This window comes from Cornus florida, unplaced genomic scaffold, assembly GCF_030987335.1.
Source record: "Cornus florida cultivar Cherokee Brave unplaced genomic scaffold, ASM3098733v1 CherokeeBrave_3.0.0_Hap2_Chr04, whole genome shotgun sequence".
Lineage (NCBI taxonomy): Eukaryota > Viridiplantae > Streptophyta > Magnoliopsida > Cornales > Cornaceae > Cornus > Cornus florida.
In genome coordinates this window covers 4,401,706-4,417,085 of record NW_026775574.1, presented here as the reverse complement: position 1 = coordinate 4,417,085, position 15,380 = coordinate 4,401,706, and the positions used below count along the sequence as shown (strand labels likewise).

The 15,380-nt window shown below is 37.0% G+C and overlaps 2 protein-coding genes and 1 pseudogene across 3 annotated transcripts; all 3 read left to right on the top strand.

Annotated features, from left to right (window-relative positions):
- The first annotated feature begins 1,906 nt into the window (after positions 1-1,906).
- Positions 1,907-9,140, top strand: LOC132302551 (uncharacterized). Of its 2 annotated transcripts, XM_059799447.1 has the most exons (5): positions 1,907-2,813; positions 4,209-4,348; positions 4,981-6,478; positions 7,889-8,028; positions 8,573-9,140. In XM_059799447.1, exons 1-5 carry the CDS (start codon positions 2,462-2,464, stop codon positions 8,993-8,995), a joined length of 2,553 nt encoding a protein of 850 aa, XP_059655430.1. In that variant the 5' UTR covers positions 1,907-2,461; the 3' UTR covers positions 8,996-9,140. The 2 variants fall into 2 exon arrangements, with proteins under 2 accessions (XP_059655430.1, XP_059655431.1); XM_059799448.1 differs by lacking the exon at positions 4,209-4,348 and having other exon boundaries at positions 4,889-6,478.
- LOC132304634 (vacuolar-sorting protein BRO1-like) lies at positions 9,042-13,401 on the top strand. The gene is made up of 5 exons (XM_059802378.1): positions 9,042-9,431; positions 10,618-10,758; positions 11,485-11,532; positions 12,351-12,454; positions 12,637-13,401. Exons 1-4 carry the CDS (start codon positions 9,042-9,044, stop codon positions 12,390-12,392), a joined length of 621 nt encoding a protein of 206 aa, XP_059658361.1. The 3' UTR covers positions 12,393-12,454; positions 12,637-13,401.
- Positions 12,441-13,921, top strand: LOC132304632 (vacuolar-sorting protein BRO1-like; annotated as a pseudogene).
- The last annotated feature ends 1,459 nt before the right edge of the window (positions 13,922-15,380 follow it).

Here is a 15,380-nt window from a genome sequence, read left to right as displayed (position 1 = left end):
AGTTTTGTAATTCTGCAATAGTCAATAAGGTTAAAAAAATCATTTCAAGGATTGGAAGGGCAAAATTGACCTTCTATCCATTTTTCTTGCTGACATCAGCACAAATTGCCAGTTACTTAACGGCAGGGGGTAACTCGATACGTAAACCCAAACCTCAAGGGACATAGGTAGAATTATGAGACATAGAGGGGGTGTAAGTGGCATATTAGCAAACCTCAGCGGGTGTAAGTGGAATTAACCCAAAATAATAAAAGTGATTGTATATAATAAAGTGTAGAATGCAAATAATGGTGCATAATAGCTCTTTAAAATTTTTAAAACAAGTGTAGAGCCACATCAGCACAATTGCTGACGTGGCACTACACTTTTTGCAAAGTGTAGAATGTAAAACAACCCTTGCACTAGGATATTGTGCGTTTTTTAAAGGTAAATACTCAAAACTTGATGTGTTAGATAGTACATAACACTAGAGTAAAATATATTATTAATAAGTATTATTTTATCTAGTATGGAAAGTAGAGTTTAGTTTAAAAAAGTGTCATTATTACCTTAATAGATATATGTTATATTGTATTTCTCACGCCTCTTATATAAGAAGAATAGTGAGACGTCGAGGTTATCATTCTGAATTCTTTAATTTTGTTTCACTCTTTATCATAGTGAGATTGCTACAATTCCGTGGACTTAGCCCGGATTTAATTTTGGGTAAATCAAATAAGTCTATGCTGGCTTTACCATTCCAAAGGGATGGAAGGAAGTTTTAATTTCCATGCAAAAAATGAACATACAAATACATATATATATATATATATATATATATGTAGATGAAGTCATGGAAGCTTATTTATTGGACAAAATCAAATTTTTTTGGCAGACATTTTGGACAGTACATTCAACACATTAAAATCCACAATTACTTTCCGAATCCGGAAAATTTTGATCCGTCATGGTTTGAAGGAAGTGGACCTGCACCATACACTTTTATACCTTTTGGTGGAGGAGCTCGGATGTGCCTTGAAAAAGAGTATGCTCGATTAGAAGTACTAGTTTTCATGCATAATGTGGTGAAAAGATTTAAATTGGAGAAAGCAGTTGCGAATGAGAAGATAATATATCACTCATCCCCCACTCCAGTGAATGGTGTCCCGGTTTGCCTCCAGCCGCATGAAAAATAGATCTCTTGTATGTCCCGGAGGCTTCAATTCATGATCATGGAAAATAAATTAAATTAGTCTACCAAATATTGTCTGCAGTATAGTGTACTTTTCATCTCTTATTGTGTATAGGTGGTGCTAGCTAGCTCATAATAATGTGTATTCATATGTATTTCATTATATATAAAACATTTTCAAATCTCTTAGGGAAGAGAAGAGATTGTTGGCATTTATATATGTAGATGCCTCCTAATTGTATAAATGCATTTTGTATATGAAATTGTGAATATGGAGAGTCCACAAAGTGGACAGTATCTACATAAGATGTAAAGATCGTGACAAATAGTATCAGATAGTGTCTCAGACTATAACATCCAAGCTATGTATAATTAAAACAACAAGCACTTACAACAAACAATGGGGATATAACCCTCAAAAAAATAAAAAAGTGAAAGAACCATAGAAGGAACTAAATAACTTAAAGAAATGGAAAGCAATGCTGAAAAAAAACCATTTCAAAACCCAAAAATAGAACTGTGATAACCCTGTGTGTGGGTGTGCCGTGGGCGGGTGTGAGAGACACTGACAGGCTACCACATTGGCGAGCTACGGGTGCATAGTCCCACATCGCCTGGGTAAAGGGAATGTGAAGTGCTGCTATGGGTGCACAGTCCCACATCGCCTAACTAAAGGGAATGTAAAGTGCTTATAGGTTGGTGTGTCACTCCAATCAGTGATATCGTACAACCATATCAGGTGGATAACCAATTCTACTCCACAGATGACCTGCCCTTCACCTTCAATCACTTGAATCACTTCCAGACACGGCAGACTTTTTGCCTTCTCCTTTGTATTCCGTCAAGGGCTTGATCTGTTTTCAGAGCTGCATATGGAACCCTAGCACCAGAGAAATCCATGAAATTCCACCCATTAGGATAAGGAGTCCAACTTTTGCCTTCGCAGTAGGAGACACTCAATTGGAATATGTATCCTTCAACCTTTTAGGGTTTGATCCAGCTGCTTCCGGCGGGAAACACAAAGTCCTCAACATAACCGAAGTTTATAATTCTGATGATGATGAGTTCCACACCCAGTTCAAGGTTTTGACCCTCAGTGAGGGCGGCGCTGCCTCCACTTGGAGGGATATTGATCAGTCTTCTGTTAATAGTCAAGTAGACACGTTCTTATATAAGAGGAATAGAGGCTGTTGTATCAATGATATCGTATATTGTTTAGGTAATATAGGGTACCGCTTAGGCAAATATGTGATACTGTCTTTCCAAGTTGGGGATGAGAGTTTCGAAATCATGCCACTTCCACCAGGAGCCACCAGAGATTGTTTTTTCACAATACAAGTAAGAGATCGTTTGGCTCTCATTAATTCTAAGGTCACCGAAATTTGGATACTAGAAGACCGTCACAAGCAACTCTGGAATAAGCACACTCTCAATGTCCCACCTATGTTTTCCGACGCGAAAAATCCTATAGAACCGATTTGTAGTATTGGAAATGAGATTTTAATTCAATATCTCAAATCAAAGTTCTTTTATTATGATCTGGAAACGAAAACAACAAGACATGTCCCCAACTTATCAAAATTGGTGTCATCATCTCACCTCATCTTCACCAGCTATGTGGAAAGCTTATACCCATTGAAGGGTATGTAATTCAAGTGGTTTATACAGACTATGTTTTTATTTTGCAACTTCACATACATATATTTGTTTATTTTCATAGAAGTCTAAATATATATATTTTTCTTCATAATTTAGAAGTCTAAATACTTTGATTGGCAGTCTTAGAAGTATAAGTCTACGTCCTCAATTGAAGACACCTCCATCTAATGTGGATGCAAAGTTTGAATGCTGTTATGACAGATTGAGGGTGCCAATACCATTAACCGCTGTAATCAAAGGCTAAGCGAAGCCTACCTTAAGCGATTTTAATTTCATTGTAAAACTATTTTGTTATTGGCAAGCTTGGATATAAATGTTGTATACCTGGCAAACGTTGTATAGCGTGAAAATCATGAAAATCTCCTATCGTCACTACAATAAAAATGAAAAACAGTGGCTGACATTTAAGAGCATACATATAAAAATGCTGTCATAAGCAGAGTCTCAATGTCACACCTATGTTTTTTTGATGTGGAGAATCCTATAGAACCCAATCGTGGTGAGATTTTATTCCAAGATATTTTGTAACCATATGTGATTTCTTTCTCCACTTTCTTCATATAGGGGTGTGTGTGTGTGTGTGTGTGTAGAGAGGAGAGAGAGAGGGGGAGGCCACTGACAAACCACCAGCTCAGTTATCATTCTATTGAACTGCTAAATCCTTATATCCACCGCCCTGATACCATCTCCGATCAAACCACCATGATAACTTGTCAAACGCCTTCCTTGACCCTGTTCAAGATGAAAAATAACTACCAAAGCTGTCCCAAACCCAAATTTGAAGTTGCGAGATGGATAGGGGCCTAGGGCAGAATTTTATGCATGAAGGGGTGGGTTTTAATTGATGCATATGATATTTAGAAATTTGAATAAGATGATGAGATGGCACAAAAATATTTGCATTTCTTAAATCATTTACTTTTATCCAAAAATGGAATCGATTTATATCTATTTATTGATTAAGGCAACCCTTTTCTTTTTTCTTTTTCGTTTTTTATTTTTTGGTATCATCTTTGAGGCATTTTATTCTGATATAGAAGAAATCTTAATGGGATGCATTGGCGTGATGAATTTCTTGGCTTAGAAGGGGGTACACCGTACGTACTTACATCCCTTGGATTTGCTAGAGGTCATCAAATGCCTCCCTTTCCTTGATTATGGGGTTTTTGGGTTGTTGGATGTGGTAGAGGTCATCAAATGCTTCCCTTGATTATGGGGGTTTTGGGTTTTTCTTGTAGCTGGAGATGGGGTGAGAGTTATGCTTTTGACTAGTTTATCTTGTTTTAGTGGTTGGACATCTTGTCCACTCTTGCACATGTAGAATAGTTTCTTATCGTTTCTTCTTAATAAAATATTGTTCATGATCTTTGATGGTTAGAATCCACGACTGTGGACGTTTCGGTTGAGTGTGCGGGGATGTTGGAGAGGCTTATGCTGGCGCAAGCGCAGGAATGTGTGTTTGAGAATACAATTGCCAAGGGAAGCATCCCTGGTCTCTGTGCAAAAATCTATAGGCTGGTTAGTACTTATTGTTTTGTATTGTAGTCTGTTATTTGTTTTAAATTTTCTTCAGCTTGTGAACCCAAATATTGGGTGGATTGTAACAAATTCGTTGTGCATTTTACTGGAAGCGTGAATTTATACCGTACTATGTGATGAAATATGATGACTACACAAATTTTCTGTAACAATCCGTGAGTTTTCCCTGGAATCCACATAAATGGTCTCATGGTCATATAACATTATTTGCCCCTTGATTACTGTTGTAAAAGTTGTTGCTTAGCTGAACTGTGACAAAAGATTTGGAATTTGTGGTGAAAGTAATATTATCCCAAGATTTGTTTAATTGAATTCATTGTTTCATGGGAAACCAAGAATGACTCTTATAAGAAATGCAAAATGAATCCTAAATGATAAGTTTAGCATTTTTGTAGTCTTTTTGTTGTATGTTACAAGTGATTCCGTTCCCAGTTATGATTTCATTCATTTATATGATTTTTGTTTGGTTATAACCTAAATTAAATTATATCCAAAATACTTTCAAAATGGTGTGATCAGAGGTTGGACTCTATTATGAGGAAGCTTTGGCAGTGCTGAATGTTGCACCTGTCAGCCAGCATTTTGACAAGGCATGGATAACTCATGTGCAGCTCAAGGCGGCCTTGTTTTATGCCGAGGCATGCTATAGATATAGTTTAGAGTTGCATGAGAAAGAAGAAGAGACTGCTGAGGAAATTGCATGCTTGAAGAGTGGAATTGGTGCTTTATCTGAGGCAAAGAAGTCATCCTCAAAGGTGGATGCACAGCAGCTTTTGGATGCAATGAATAAGTTGGAAGCCACTGTAAATCGAAACCTGGAGAGAGCTATGGAGGAGAAGATGTTGGATGCAAGCAAGGAGAAGATGTTTTCAAGTCTTGTTCCTGACAGCAGTGCAAATGCTCTTTCTAGATACACTGAAATGGTTGATGACATTATCCAAACACAAGCTGAGAAATTGCAACACAATGGGGTTTCTCTTCCGCATGAAAATAATGGGGTTTCTCTTCCGCAAGAGATTATCTTTGGGATACTGAAAGAAATTCCTGCGAAAATATTATTGAGATTCAGGTGTGTTTCCAAACTCTGGCTCTCCATAATTAATGATCCACTCTTCATTGAATCCCACCATAATCGGTCAATCAATCGGCCCAGTGGCATCAACCTTCTATTCGTGAAATTACCAATATATGAGGTGGATAACAAATTCTACTCCACAGATCCAGAAGGCAGGTCAGTCCTTCCCCTTCAATCACTTGAATCACTTCCAGACACAGCAGAGTTTTTGCCTTCTCCTTTGTATTCCGTCAAGGGCTTGATCTGTTTTCAGAGCTGCATATGGAACCCTAGCACCAGAGAAATCCATGAAATACCACCCATTAGGATAAGGAGTCCAACTTTTGGCTTCTCAGTAGTAGACAATTCATTCAGAGCTGTATCCTTCAACCTTTTAGGGTTTGATCCAGCTGCTTCCGGCGGGAAACACAAAGTCCTCAACATAACCGAAGTTTATAATCCTGAAGATGATGTGGCCCACACCCAGTTCAAGGTTTTGACCCTCAGCCAGGGCGGCGCTGCCTCCACTTGGAGAGATATTGATCAGTCTTCTGTTAATAGTCAAGTAAACATGTTCTTGTATGAGAGGAATAGAGGCTGTTGTATCAATGATATTGTATATTGTTTAGGTAATATTGGTAACCGCTTAGGCAAATATGTGATACTGTCTTCCCAAGTTGGGGATGAGAGTTTCGAAATCATGCCACTTCCACCAGGAGCCGCCACCAGAGATTGTTTTTTCACAATACAAGTAAGAGATCGTTTGGCTCTCATTAATTCTAAGGTCTCTGAAATTTGGATACTAGAAGACCATCACAATCAACTCTGGAATAAGCACTCTCTCAATGTCCCACCTATGTTTTCCGATGCGAAAAATCCTATAAAACCGATTTGTAGTATTGGAGATGAGATTTTATTTCAATTTCGCAAATCAAAGATCTTTTATTATGATCTGAAAACGGAAACAACAAGACATGTCCCCAACTTATCAAAATTGGTGTCATCATCTCACTGCATCTTCACCAGCCATGTGGAAAGCTTATACCCATTGAAAGGTATGTAATTCAAGTGGTTTATACAGACTATGTTTTTATTTTGCAACTTCACATACATATATTTGCTTATTTTCATAGAAGTCTAAATATATATATTTTTCTTCATAATTTAGAAGTCTAAATACTTTGATTGGCAGTCTTAGAAATATAAGTCTACATCCTTAATTGAAGACACCTCCATCTAATGTGGATGCAAAGTTTAAATGCTGTTATGACAGATTGAGGGTGCCAATACCATTAACCGCTGTAATCAAAGGCTAAGCGAAGCCTACCTTAAGCGATTTTAATGTCATTGTAAAACTATTTTGTTATTGGCAAGCTTGGATATAAACGTTGTATACCTGGCAAACGTTGTATAGCGTGAAAACCATGAAAATCTCCTATCGTCACTACAAGAAAAATGAAAAACAGTGGCTGACATTCAAGCGCATACATATAAAAATGCTGTCATAAGCAGAGTCTCAATGTCACACCTATGTTTTTTTGATGCGGAGAATCCTATAGAACCCATTGGTGGTGAGATTTTATTCCAAGATATTTTGTAAGCATATGTGATTTCTTTCTGCACTTTCTTCATATAGGTGTGTGCATGTGTAGAGAGGAGAGAGAGGGGGGGAGGCCACTGACAAACCACCAGCACCGGCCCACCCTGATACCATCTCTGATCAAACCACCATGATAACTTGTCAAACGCCTTCCTTGACCCTGTTCCAGATGAAAAATAACAACCAAAGCTGTCCCAAACCCAAATTTGGAGTTGCGAGATAGATAGGGCAAAATTTTATGCATGAAGGGGTGGGTTTTAATTGATGCATATGATATTTAGAATTTTGAATAAGATGATGAGATGGCACAAAAATATTGGTAAGCTGCCAACTTGTATTATGCCATACTTATCACTCTGAATTGATGTGCATGGGGCGTGACCCTTTGGCGCCTATAAATCATTTACTTTAATCCAAAAATGGAATCGATTTATATCTATTTATTGATTAAGGCAGCCTTTTTCTTTTTGTCTTTTTCCTTTTTCCTTTTTATTTTTTGGTATCATCCTTGAGGCATTTGATTATGATATAGAAGAAATCTTAATGGATGCATTGGCGTGATGGATTTCTTAGCTTAGAAGGGGGTACACCGTACATACTTACATCCCTTGGAATTGCTAGAGGTCATCAAATGCCTCCCTTTCCTTGATTATGGGGTTTTTGGGTTGTTGGATGTGTAGAGGTCATCAAATGCTTCCCTTGATTGTGGGGTTTTTGGGTTTTTCTTGTAGCTGGACATGGGGTGAGAGTTATGCTTTTGACTAGTTTATCTTGCTTTAGTGGTTGGACATCTTGTCCACTTTGCACATATAGTTTCTTATCGTTTCTTCTTAATAATATATTGTTCATGATCTTTGGTGGTTAGAATCCACGACTGTCGATGTTTCGGTTGAGTGTGCGGGGATGTTGGAGAGGCTTATGCTGGCGCAAGCACAGGAATGTGTGTTTGAGAATACAATTGCCAAGGGAAGCACCCCTGGTCTCTGTGCAAAAATCTATAGGCAGGTTAGTACTTATTGTTTTGTATTGTAGTCTGTTATTTGTTTTAAATTTTCTTCAGCTTGTGAACCCAAATATTGGGTGGATTGTAACAAATTCGTTGTGCATTTTACTGGAAGCGTGAATTTATACCATACTATGTGACGAAATATGATGATTACACACAAATTTGCTGTACAATCCGTGACTTTTCCCTGGAATCCATATAAATGGTCTCACAGTCATATAACATTATTTTGCCCCTTGATTACTGTTGTAAAAGTTGTTGCTTAGCTGAACTGTGACAAAAGATTTGGAATTTGTGGTGAAAGTAATAATATCCCAAGATTTGTTTAATAGAATTCATGGTTTCATGGGACACCAAGAATGACTCTTATAAGAAATGCAAAATGAATCCTAAATGTTAAGTTTAGCATTTTTGTAGTCTTTTTGTTGTATGGCACAAGTGATTCCGTTTCCAGTTATGATTTCATTCATTTATATGATTTTTGTTTGGTTATAACCTAAATTCAATTATATCCAAAATGCTTTAAAAATGGTGGGATCACAGGTTGGACTCTATTATGAGGAAGCTTTGGCAGCGCTGAATTTTGCACCTGTCAGCCAGCATTTTGACAGGGCATGGATAACTCATGTGCAGCTCAAGGCGGCCTTGTTTTATGCAGAGGCGTGCTATAGATATAGTTTAGAGTTGCATGAGAAAGAAGAAGAGACTGCTGAGGAAATTGCCCGCTTGAAGAGTGGAATTTGTTCTTTATCTGAGGCAAAGAAGTCATCCTCAAAGGGGGACGCACAGCAGCTTTTGGATGCAATGAAAAAGTTTGAAGCCACTGTAAATCGAAACCTGGAGAGAGCTATGGAGGAGAAGATGTTGGATGCAAGCAAGGAGAAGATGTTTTCAAGTCTTGGTGCTGACAGCAGTGCAAAAGCTCTTTCACTGAAATGGTTGATGACATTATCCGAACACAGCTGAGAAATTGCAACAAGGGAGTGAGCTAACCCGAGTGAGGCTCAAGGAAATGGACTTATCTGATTCAATTCTTGCTTTGGAAGGGAACTTCACCCTTCCAACAACTCTTAAAGAAGATGTTGAGGCAGTGCAAATTTGTGGGGGCCTATCTGGCTTGGAAGCTGAGCTGCAGCAAGTTAGAGATTTGAAGAGGGTGAATCAGGAATTGCTGGTCCAGACGGAGGAACTCTTGCAGAAAGAAGCGAGAGAAGATGCTCAGCTTAGGAGCCAATTTGGTACACGGTGGACTAGGCCACAGTCCAGTACTTCAACAAAGAACTTGCAGGATAGGTTAAATAGATTTGCAGCAAATTTGAAGCAAGCTGCAGAAAGTGATGCCCGTATTGAGCGTTCAGTGAGAGATCATACAGCTCTCATGTCAATCCTTGATCGCCGTCGGGTATGTTTTATGTATTGAATTGGTTATGTTATTTTGTCTTGTTTGATGGAGATTAAAGTTTGATGACTGGTCATTAATGATATATGCCTTATAGGACCAATCTTTGTGTGTAGCTAAACATGAATTTTTATGAAATGATGAGATTTGTTTCAACATTAATAAATACATCAAATACATGGAGATAATATTTATTTTTATTTTTATTTTTTATTTTTTATGTATTTTTCTGTTTGGGAGATGATATTAACACTCCATTTTCTCCACTTGATTAATAAATGAAATGGCAAAATTACCCCTCAAAAGTGGAGCGCAATTATACTTCTTCAAATAATTGTGGAGTGAATGTTTTTTTTTATGAACTATGCATCCATCTGGAGTATATTACTGAGTGAACGCAAGTAAGGATCCAAAATTCTTAGTCGGTTAGTAATTTGTTTTTGATACCAAATTTGCAAAATAATTTTGAATTTGATACAGTTATCTGCTAGTTGAAAATAATTAATGTTCAAAAGGTTCGTACCAGTTATCAGAATCTCATGTAATGATTATATATATTTTTTGCTTTTTCCCCCTTTTGTAAAAACGTGGTCATGCGTCCATCAGGATCTTAAATGTTGTTAGCTTCTGCTAGAATGATGAATGTTAAATATTTTCATAAATTAGTGTTGTGCATTTTTTGAGATTTTTTTTTTTTTTTTTTTTTTTTCTGTATAACTTAAAAATTAATCTTCAAAGACATTATTGGAAATTGATCAGCTCGATATCTGTTCTGTACAGGATAGAGATATTTGTCATTTAAATGTGGGACAAATTGTGTGGGTCCCCTCCTCCCCCCCCCCCCCCCCTTCTTTCTCGGGGTGCGGTGGGGTCGACCTGCAATCAAGCCTCTTCCTGAGCTTGGACATCATCTCAATCATCATGGCTATCCAAAACAACAGGCAGAATGAAATGACATCTGGTTGATTTAATTTTAGGCGTCTCCTTGTCATATCGTTTCAAAGATTGCCTTTCACAAATAAACCGTTGAGATCATCATGTTTTTCCTGCTTTGCTGCATCACTTTTACATTGGATGGAATAAAATCATCATGCTTATAAAATGTTCAATTTGAGCATTATTTCATTTGCAACTGCTGCCTTTTCTTTTAGCGCGCAGTTGGTTAAGCTTACCATATGTTTGGTTTCAGGATGATATCTTGCCAAAGTTGATGACTTCCACGGGCTCTTATGAGGATCTTTTTAGAAAGGAGATAGCGAAGTATGATCACATTTGCGAAGAAATTGGGCAGAATATTGAGGCACAAGAACAATTATTGATACAAATTCAGGTATATGTTATTATTGCCTTGCATGGTTATTATTGTGAAGTATGATTGTTTATGATGAATTTGATACTTCGAGTGAATGGCTCTGCTAATAAATTCTGCGGAACTGGTGGGAGTTGAAGGACCTATTACTTTTTCCATCATACACGGTTGTAGATTATTTTGTGTCTCTATGCATCTTTTTCCCCCACTTTTGAGTGGGGTGGTGCCGTACGATAGGGAACACAATTAGATATTTTCCCCCCGTCCCCAATGTCTCTCTCTAAATTTTATTACTTCCTGAGGGGAAGGGACATTTGATAGGAAGGAGATTCACTTTGAAACTTAATTTTTCACCTTCTTTATTTATTGTTTCTTTAAAGACTGCTTCTGTTTTGAGGTTAGCTTAAATCCTTATCTATTTATTTATTAATTGATCGGTAGAATTGGGGTATCACCTTTAGAAGTAAATATAGGAACTGGTATTAAGAGACCCTTTTCCTATTGCACTAGGCATAGGAAGAGTTGTGTGATGGTTTGCCACTGTCATTAGTGTTGAAAGGAAGAGGCACCTTTTCCAATTTAATTTCATTGCCTCTTCAGGATTTCTCTTAGTTGCTGTTATTCATTCATTTTCTGCCTTGATTAATAGAATTTGGACTCAAATGGTAATTTTTGATCTGTTATACATTAAAAACATGTCTCTTAAAAAACTTATTATTCCTAAAATGATCTTATTCCTGTTTACAGGCTCAAAAGACGACTTTGCTGCTATATTCAATCTTGAAGATTATAAAGGTAGGTTTTGTTTATTGTAGATTGAGTGCTGTTATCTATTCATTTTTGTTCAGTTATTCATTTGTTGTTCATGGATGGTTGTATTTTTCTTCTATTCTTTTCTTGATTGTGTGATTAGGAATGGTCTCACTAGGCCTCTTTTATTTGTGGTCTTACTAGTTTATGTGATTGGTATCCTGTATTTGTACCATGCATCAGCAGGCGTCTTATGTTCTACAGTATGGATCAGTAGGTATTGGAGCCTGTTTTTTGTTGGCAAGTGCGAATCGCATTACACTCACTTATCTGATTGCCGGTTTTGTCCTTAGAATAGAGCAAAAAATAGTCACATTAAAGGTCCCTTTTTTGTGCATTTGTGTGTGGTTCACATTGGCTTAGTTCAAGCTAGTGAGCTCACAGGTTTAGCTGGCTAGACAAGTTCTATGAGCTGGTAACTATCTCATCTCTTAATCAATCTACAGTTATCAGCGTACACATTTAATTATATATAATTAGTATTCTAGTGCTAATGCTTTCTTGCTTCCCTTCATGTCCATAACATGGTGGCTGGTTGCCAAGTGAGATCTGAAAATTGAATTTTTGTTATATTTTGTTTAGTTTTGACAACTTTTTGTTGTGTCTACTACTATAAATATTAGTGATACCATAAGCTCAAGAGCTTCTCCAATTTGGCTGAATCTCTACATTGATGTGGGTTTTTTTCAGTTACATCCTAAAATATTACTCGGTTCTGTTGATGCTTCCAGCATCTGTTTTCCACTCATGGAGCGTGCCCCTCTTTTTGACATTCTTTGTATGCTTTTACTTCAATTTCTTAGCATCTCGAGAGAAGAGCTACTAGCAGATCGAAGCTGCCATAGCTAAGTTCTGCGAAATTTAAGAGAACATCAGTGAGGGACTGAAGTTCTATGTTACTCTTCAGGTATGAAATTTCTTATTGCTAACCTTAGTGACTAGATTTTGCAAAATAAAAAAATTATTAAGTTAAATAATAGCATACCTTCTTTTGGATTCTCTGATTTAGTGCCTTGTTATTATTGTTACAGTTTACATTTTTCTCGTTTGTATGCTTGAAATTATCAAATTTTATTTTTCATATGTCAGGACTTTTTAACGATGTCATTAAACATGAATTGATTTACATTTGCCTTTGTCAAACAAGATGCCATCACAAACGTAAAGCAGCAGTGCAGTGATTTTGTAATGACCAGAAGCATACAGGCCTCAATTTCCAGGATGGTAAGAACACAGGTGCTTACAACTACCCTACAGCTGGACAGCCTTATCAAAATCAAAGATCCAATTCCCAACAGCAAACCGACACAGGAACGTGCCGCCTCCTCTTCCCCAAGCACCACCACCTTACTACCAGCCCACCGAGCAGCCAACAATGCCTGGATATGCTCACCCCCCTCCCACTTATGGCTCTTCACAGCCCCCGCCGCCTCCTTAACATGTGCCAGCTGCAGGTCCTCCGTATCCACCACCGCAGCACCAACAGCAACCAGCAGTCGGCCATGAGTACAGCCAACCTGCTTATCTTGGGTGGCGTGGTCCATACTACAATACGCAGCCACAGTAACCCAGATCTTTTCCTCGACCTCCTTACAACGTTCCTTCTGCATATCCTCCTTCCCACCAGAGTGGCTACTTTAAACAATAGTCGGTCGATCCAATGTCTGTTATTCGACGTATAGTTTGACGGTATATGTTGTTGCCAGATATCATTCTATGGTCTCTGTAGGATTGATTGGATTAAGCTAGATTTCTTCTCACACATGGCTGTCCACTGGTTTGCGTAAGATGTTGTACGGGGATTGAATCTTCATGTTCAAAGTATATTTGTATTATAGGTTGTTGCTTTTCCTATATTTGGCATTTGTAAGACCAAATTGTTTTTATATAATTCTTGGAACGCATATACAGTATACACATCTATGACCTTGAAATTGATTCCAAGTTATTTTGCAGCAGAAAAATCAGTCAAGTCTCAATCTTGTGATTTAATTATCGCAAATTAAATGACTTAAATGCCCTTCGTTTTGAACTTGCATTTTCATGGACGTGGATCTGCATTGTTGTGTGTTTTTCCATGAAAAATGACACAGTGTTGTAATATATCTTCTTCTGTTACAAATCCAAGAGTAACAATCTCAACATAATTTCACAAAGGAACTGGAGCTAGACCAAAAAATAATTAATTAAGACAAACAATCAAGGGCCAAAAATACTGGAGTATTTAGTCCTCCAAAACATTCAATTGACAAATTGCTAAAAAAAACTTAGATGTTTTTAAGTAATTGGAACAAAGCGTGTGTGTATTTTGCCTATTAAAAAATCCAGGAAAAAGAAGAGGAAAAAAGAAAAAAGATTAAACAAAGGATAAACGTGTCTAATATGCAATTTAACTATTTTACTCATGAAAGCTTGTATTTCTTCAGTGAATAAATAATTTTATTTGCGCATTCACGTGGATTCTAAACTTTTATACTAACCCACCTTAATATGGAGTGGAGTCCATGTTGTACCAAATCGGATTTTTCAATTCACACTTGTGAACACGTACAAGTGCTGAGATCCGTTCGATGCGGTATAACAGGATTAGCTCGTTCAATTGCATGACATGAGAATTATCACATTACAATTCAAACAACAAAATGGTAGTTGAGCACACGTCTTCATAAAATCAATTTATAGGCACCGCAGACTTCTCATTGATAAATAAAAGCAAATTGATTTCCCATGGATTCATATGTGTGAATCAAAAAGAAGTATTCCGGGGAATTATTGAGATAATAATTGATTTTTGCTTTATTCAAAGATGGGAGTTGCTTACAGCTTACTAGCTAAGTTTGTGGGCCATGTCAGTTTATGGTTCAAAATCGTCGGCGCCGAAATTGCATTTTTTAAAACAATCCAAAATCACAATGTTGATATTCATTATTGGTCTCTTTACCTTTTGACTTTCAATGTCAAAATGGGGAAGAAATGGACCTGAAAGATAAACGGATTTCACTTTGAGTCCAGTGTAAGAAATTTCTAACATGAATAGAATTCATGGCTCTAATGCATACACTTTGTTGAGAAGACATACTAGATATAAAAACTTAGTTTGGAGAGAACTACAACGAAAACGATTTTCAACCCTTTCCTATGTCTGCACAACCAGATCATGGACTCTAGGGCCTTTTACGCATATATATACTGAGGGTTGGGACCGTTTTATTCATACGTGAAGAGTTATGTTGGTTCTATCAACCGACACAACTCTTTATATGTGACTATTCATTCTAAGGGTGCAACCTCTCTTATATGCATATAAACAATATATTTAATTAATTATTGATAGACTACTAATTTACTTATATTCTCCCACTTAGTCCAACAATAATTAATTTTGATCACTTCAAGGTCAAAATGATCATTAAGTGTACTCCAAACGTTAATCCATATATTTATAAGAAACACCTCTTCCATTCAATTTGGAGTACTTTCGAGTCTAATAATATGGGATCAAGGGCATCATTATATCATTAATGATATAAGACATCAATGGTCACTCATACTAACAAACTCAGCTCCAAAGTCACATACATACAATATGTGAAAATATTTTAATAAAATATTCATTCCATGCATCGGTCCTACCGTGTCTCAAAACAGGATACTTAAATCACAAATTTTTCCATACACATGTGCACTAATATGGAAAATCTAATAAATGAGGATAATAACTGTAATCACAAAATAAAACTATCTTTACCTGAGCTAAATACAACCTCCCACTAACCAAGTAAATTAATATTGTCAAAGAGAAATATGCATGCTTACTGTACAACATTAGCGGC

Excerpts from the sequence above, each read along its gene's own strand:
- LOC132302551 (XM_059799447.1), top strand. The coding sequence starts at position 2,462 with ATGCCACTTCCACCAGGAGCCACCAGAGATTGTTTTTTCACAATACAA. Across the intron at positions 2,814-4,208 it reads AAGCTTATACCCATTGAAGG|AATCCACGACTGTGGACGTT; the intron begins GTATGTAATTCA and ends TTTGATGGTTAG. Across the intron at positions 6,479-7,888 it reads AAGCTTATACCCATTGAAAG|AATCCACGACTGTCGATGTT; the intron begins GTATGTAATTCA and ends TTTGGTGGTTAG.
- LOC132304634 (XM_059802378.1), top strand. The coding sequence starts at position 9,042 with ATGGACTTATCTGATTCAATTCTTGCTTTGGAAGGGAACTTCACCCTT. Across the intron at positions 10,759-11,484 it reads AATTATTGATACAAATTCAG|GCTCAAAAGACGACTTTGCT; the intron begins GTATATGTTATT and ends TCCTGTTTACAG. Across the intron at positions 11,533-12,350 it reads CAATCTTGAAGATTATAAAG|CATCTCGAGAGAAGAGCTAC; the intron begins GTAGGTTTTGTT and ends TCAATTTCTTAG.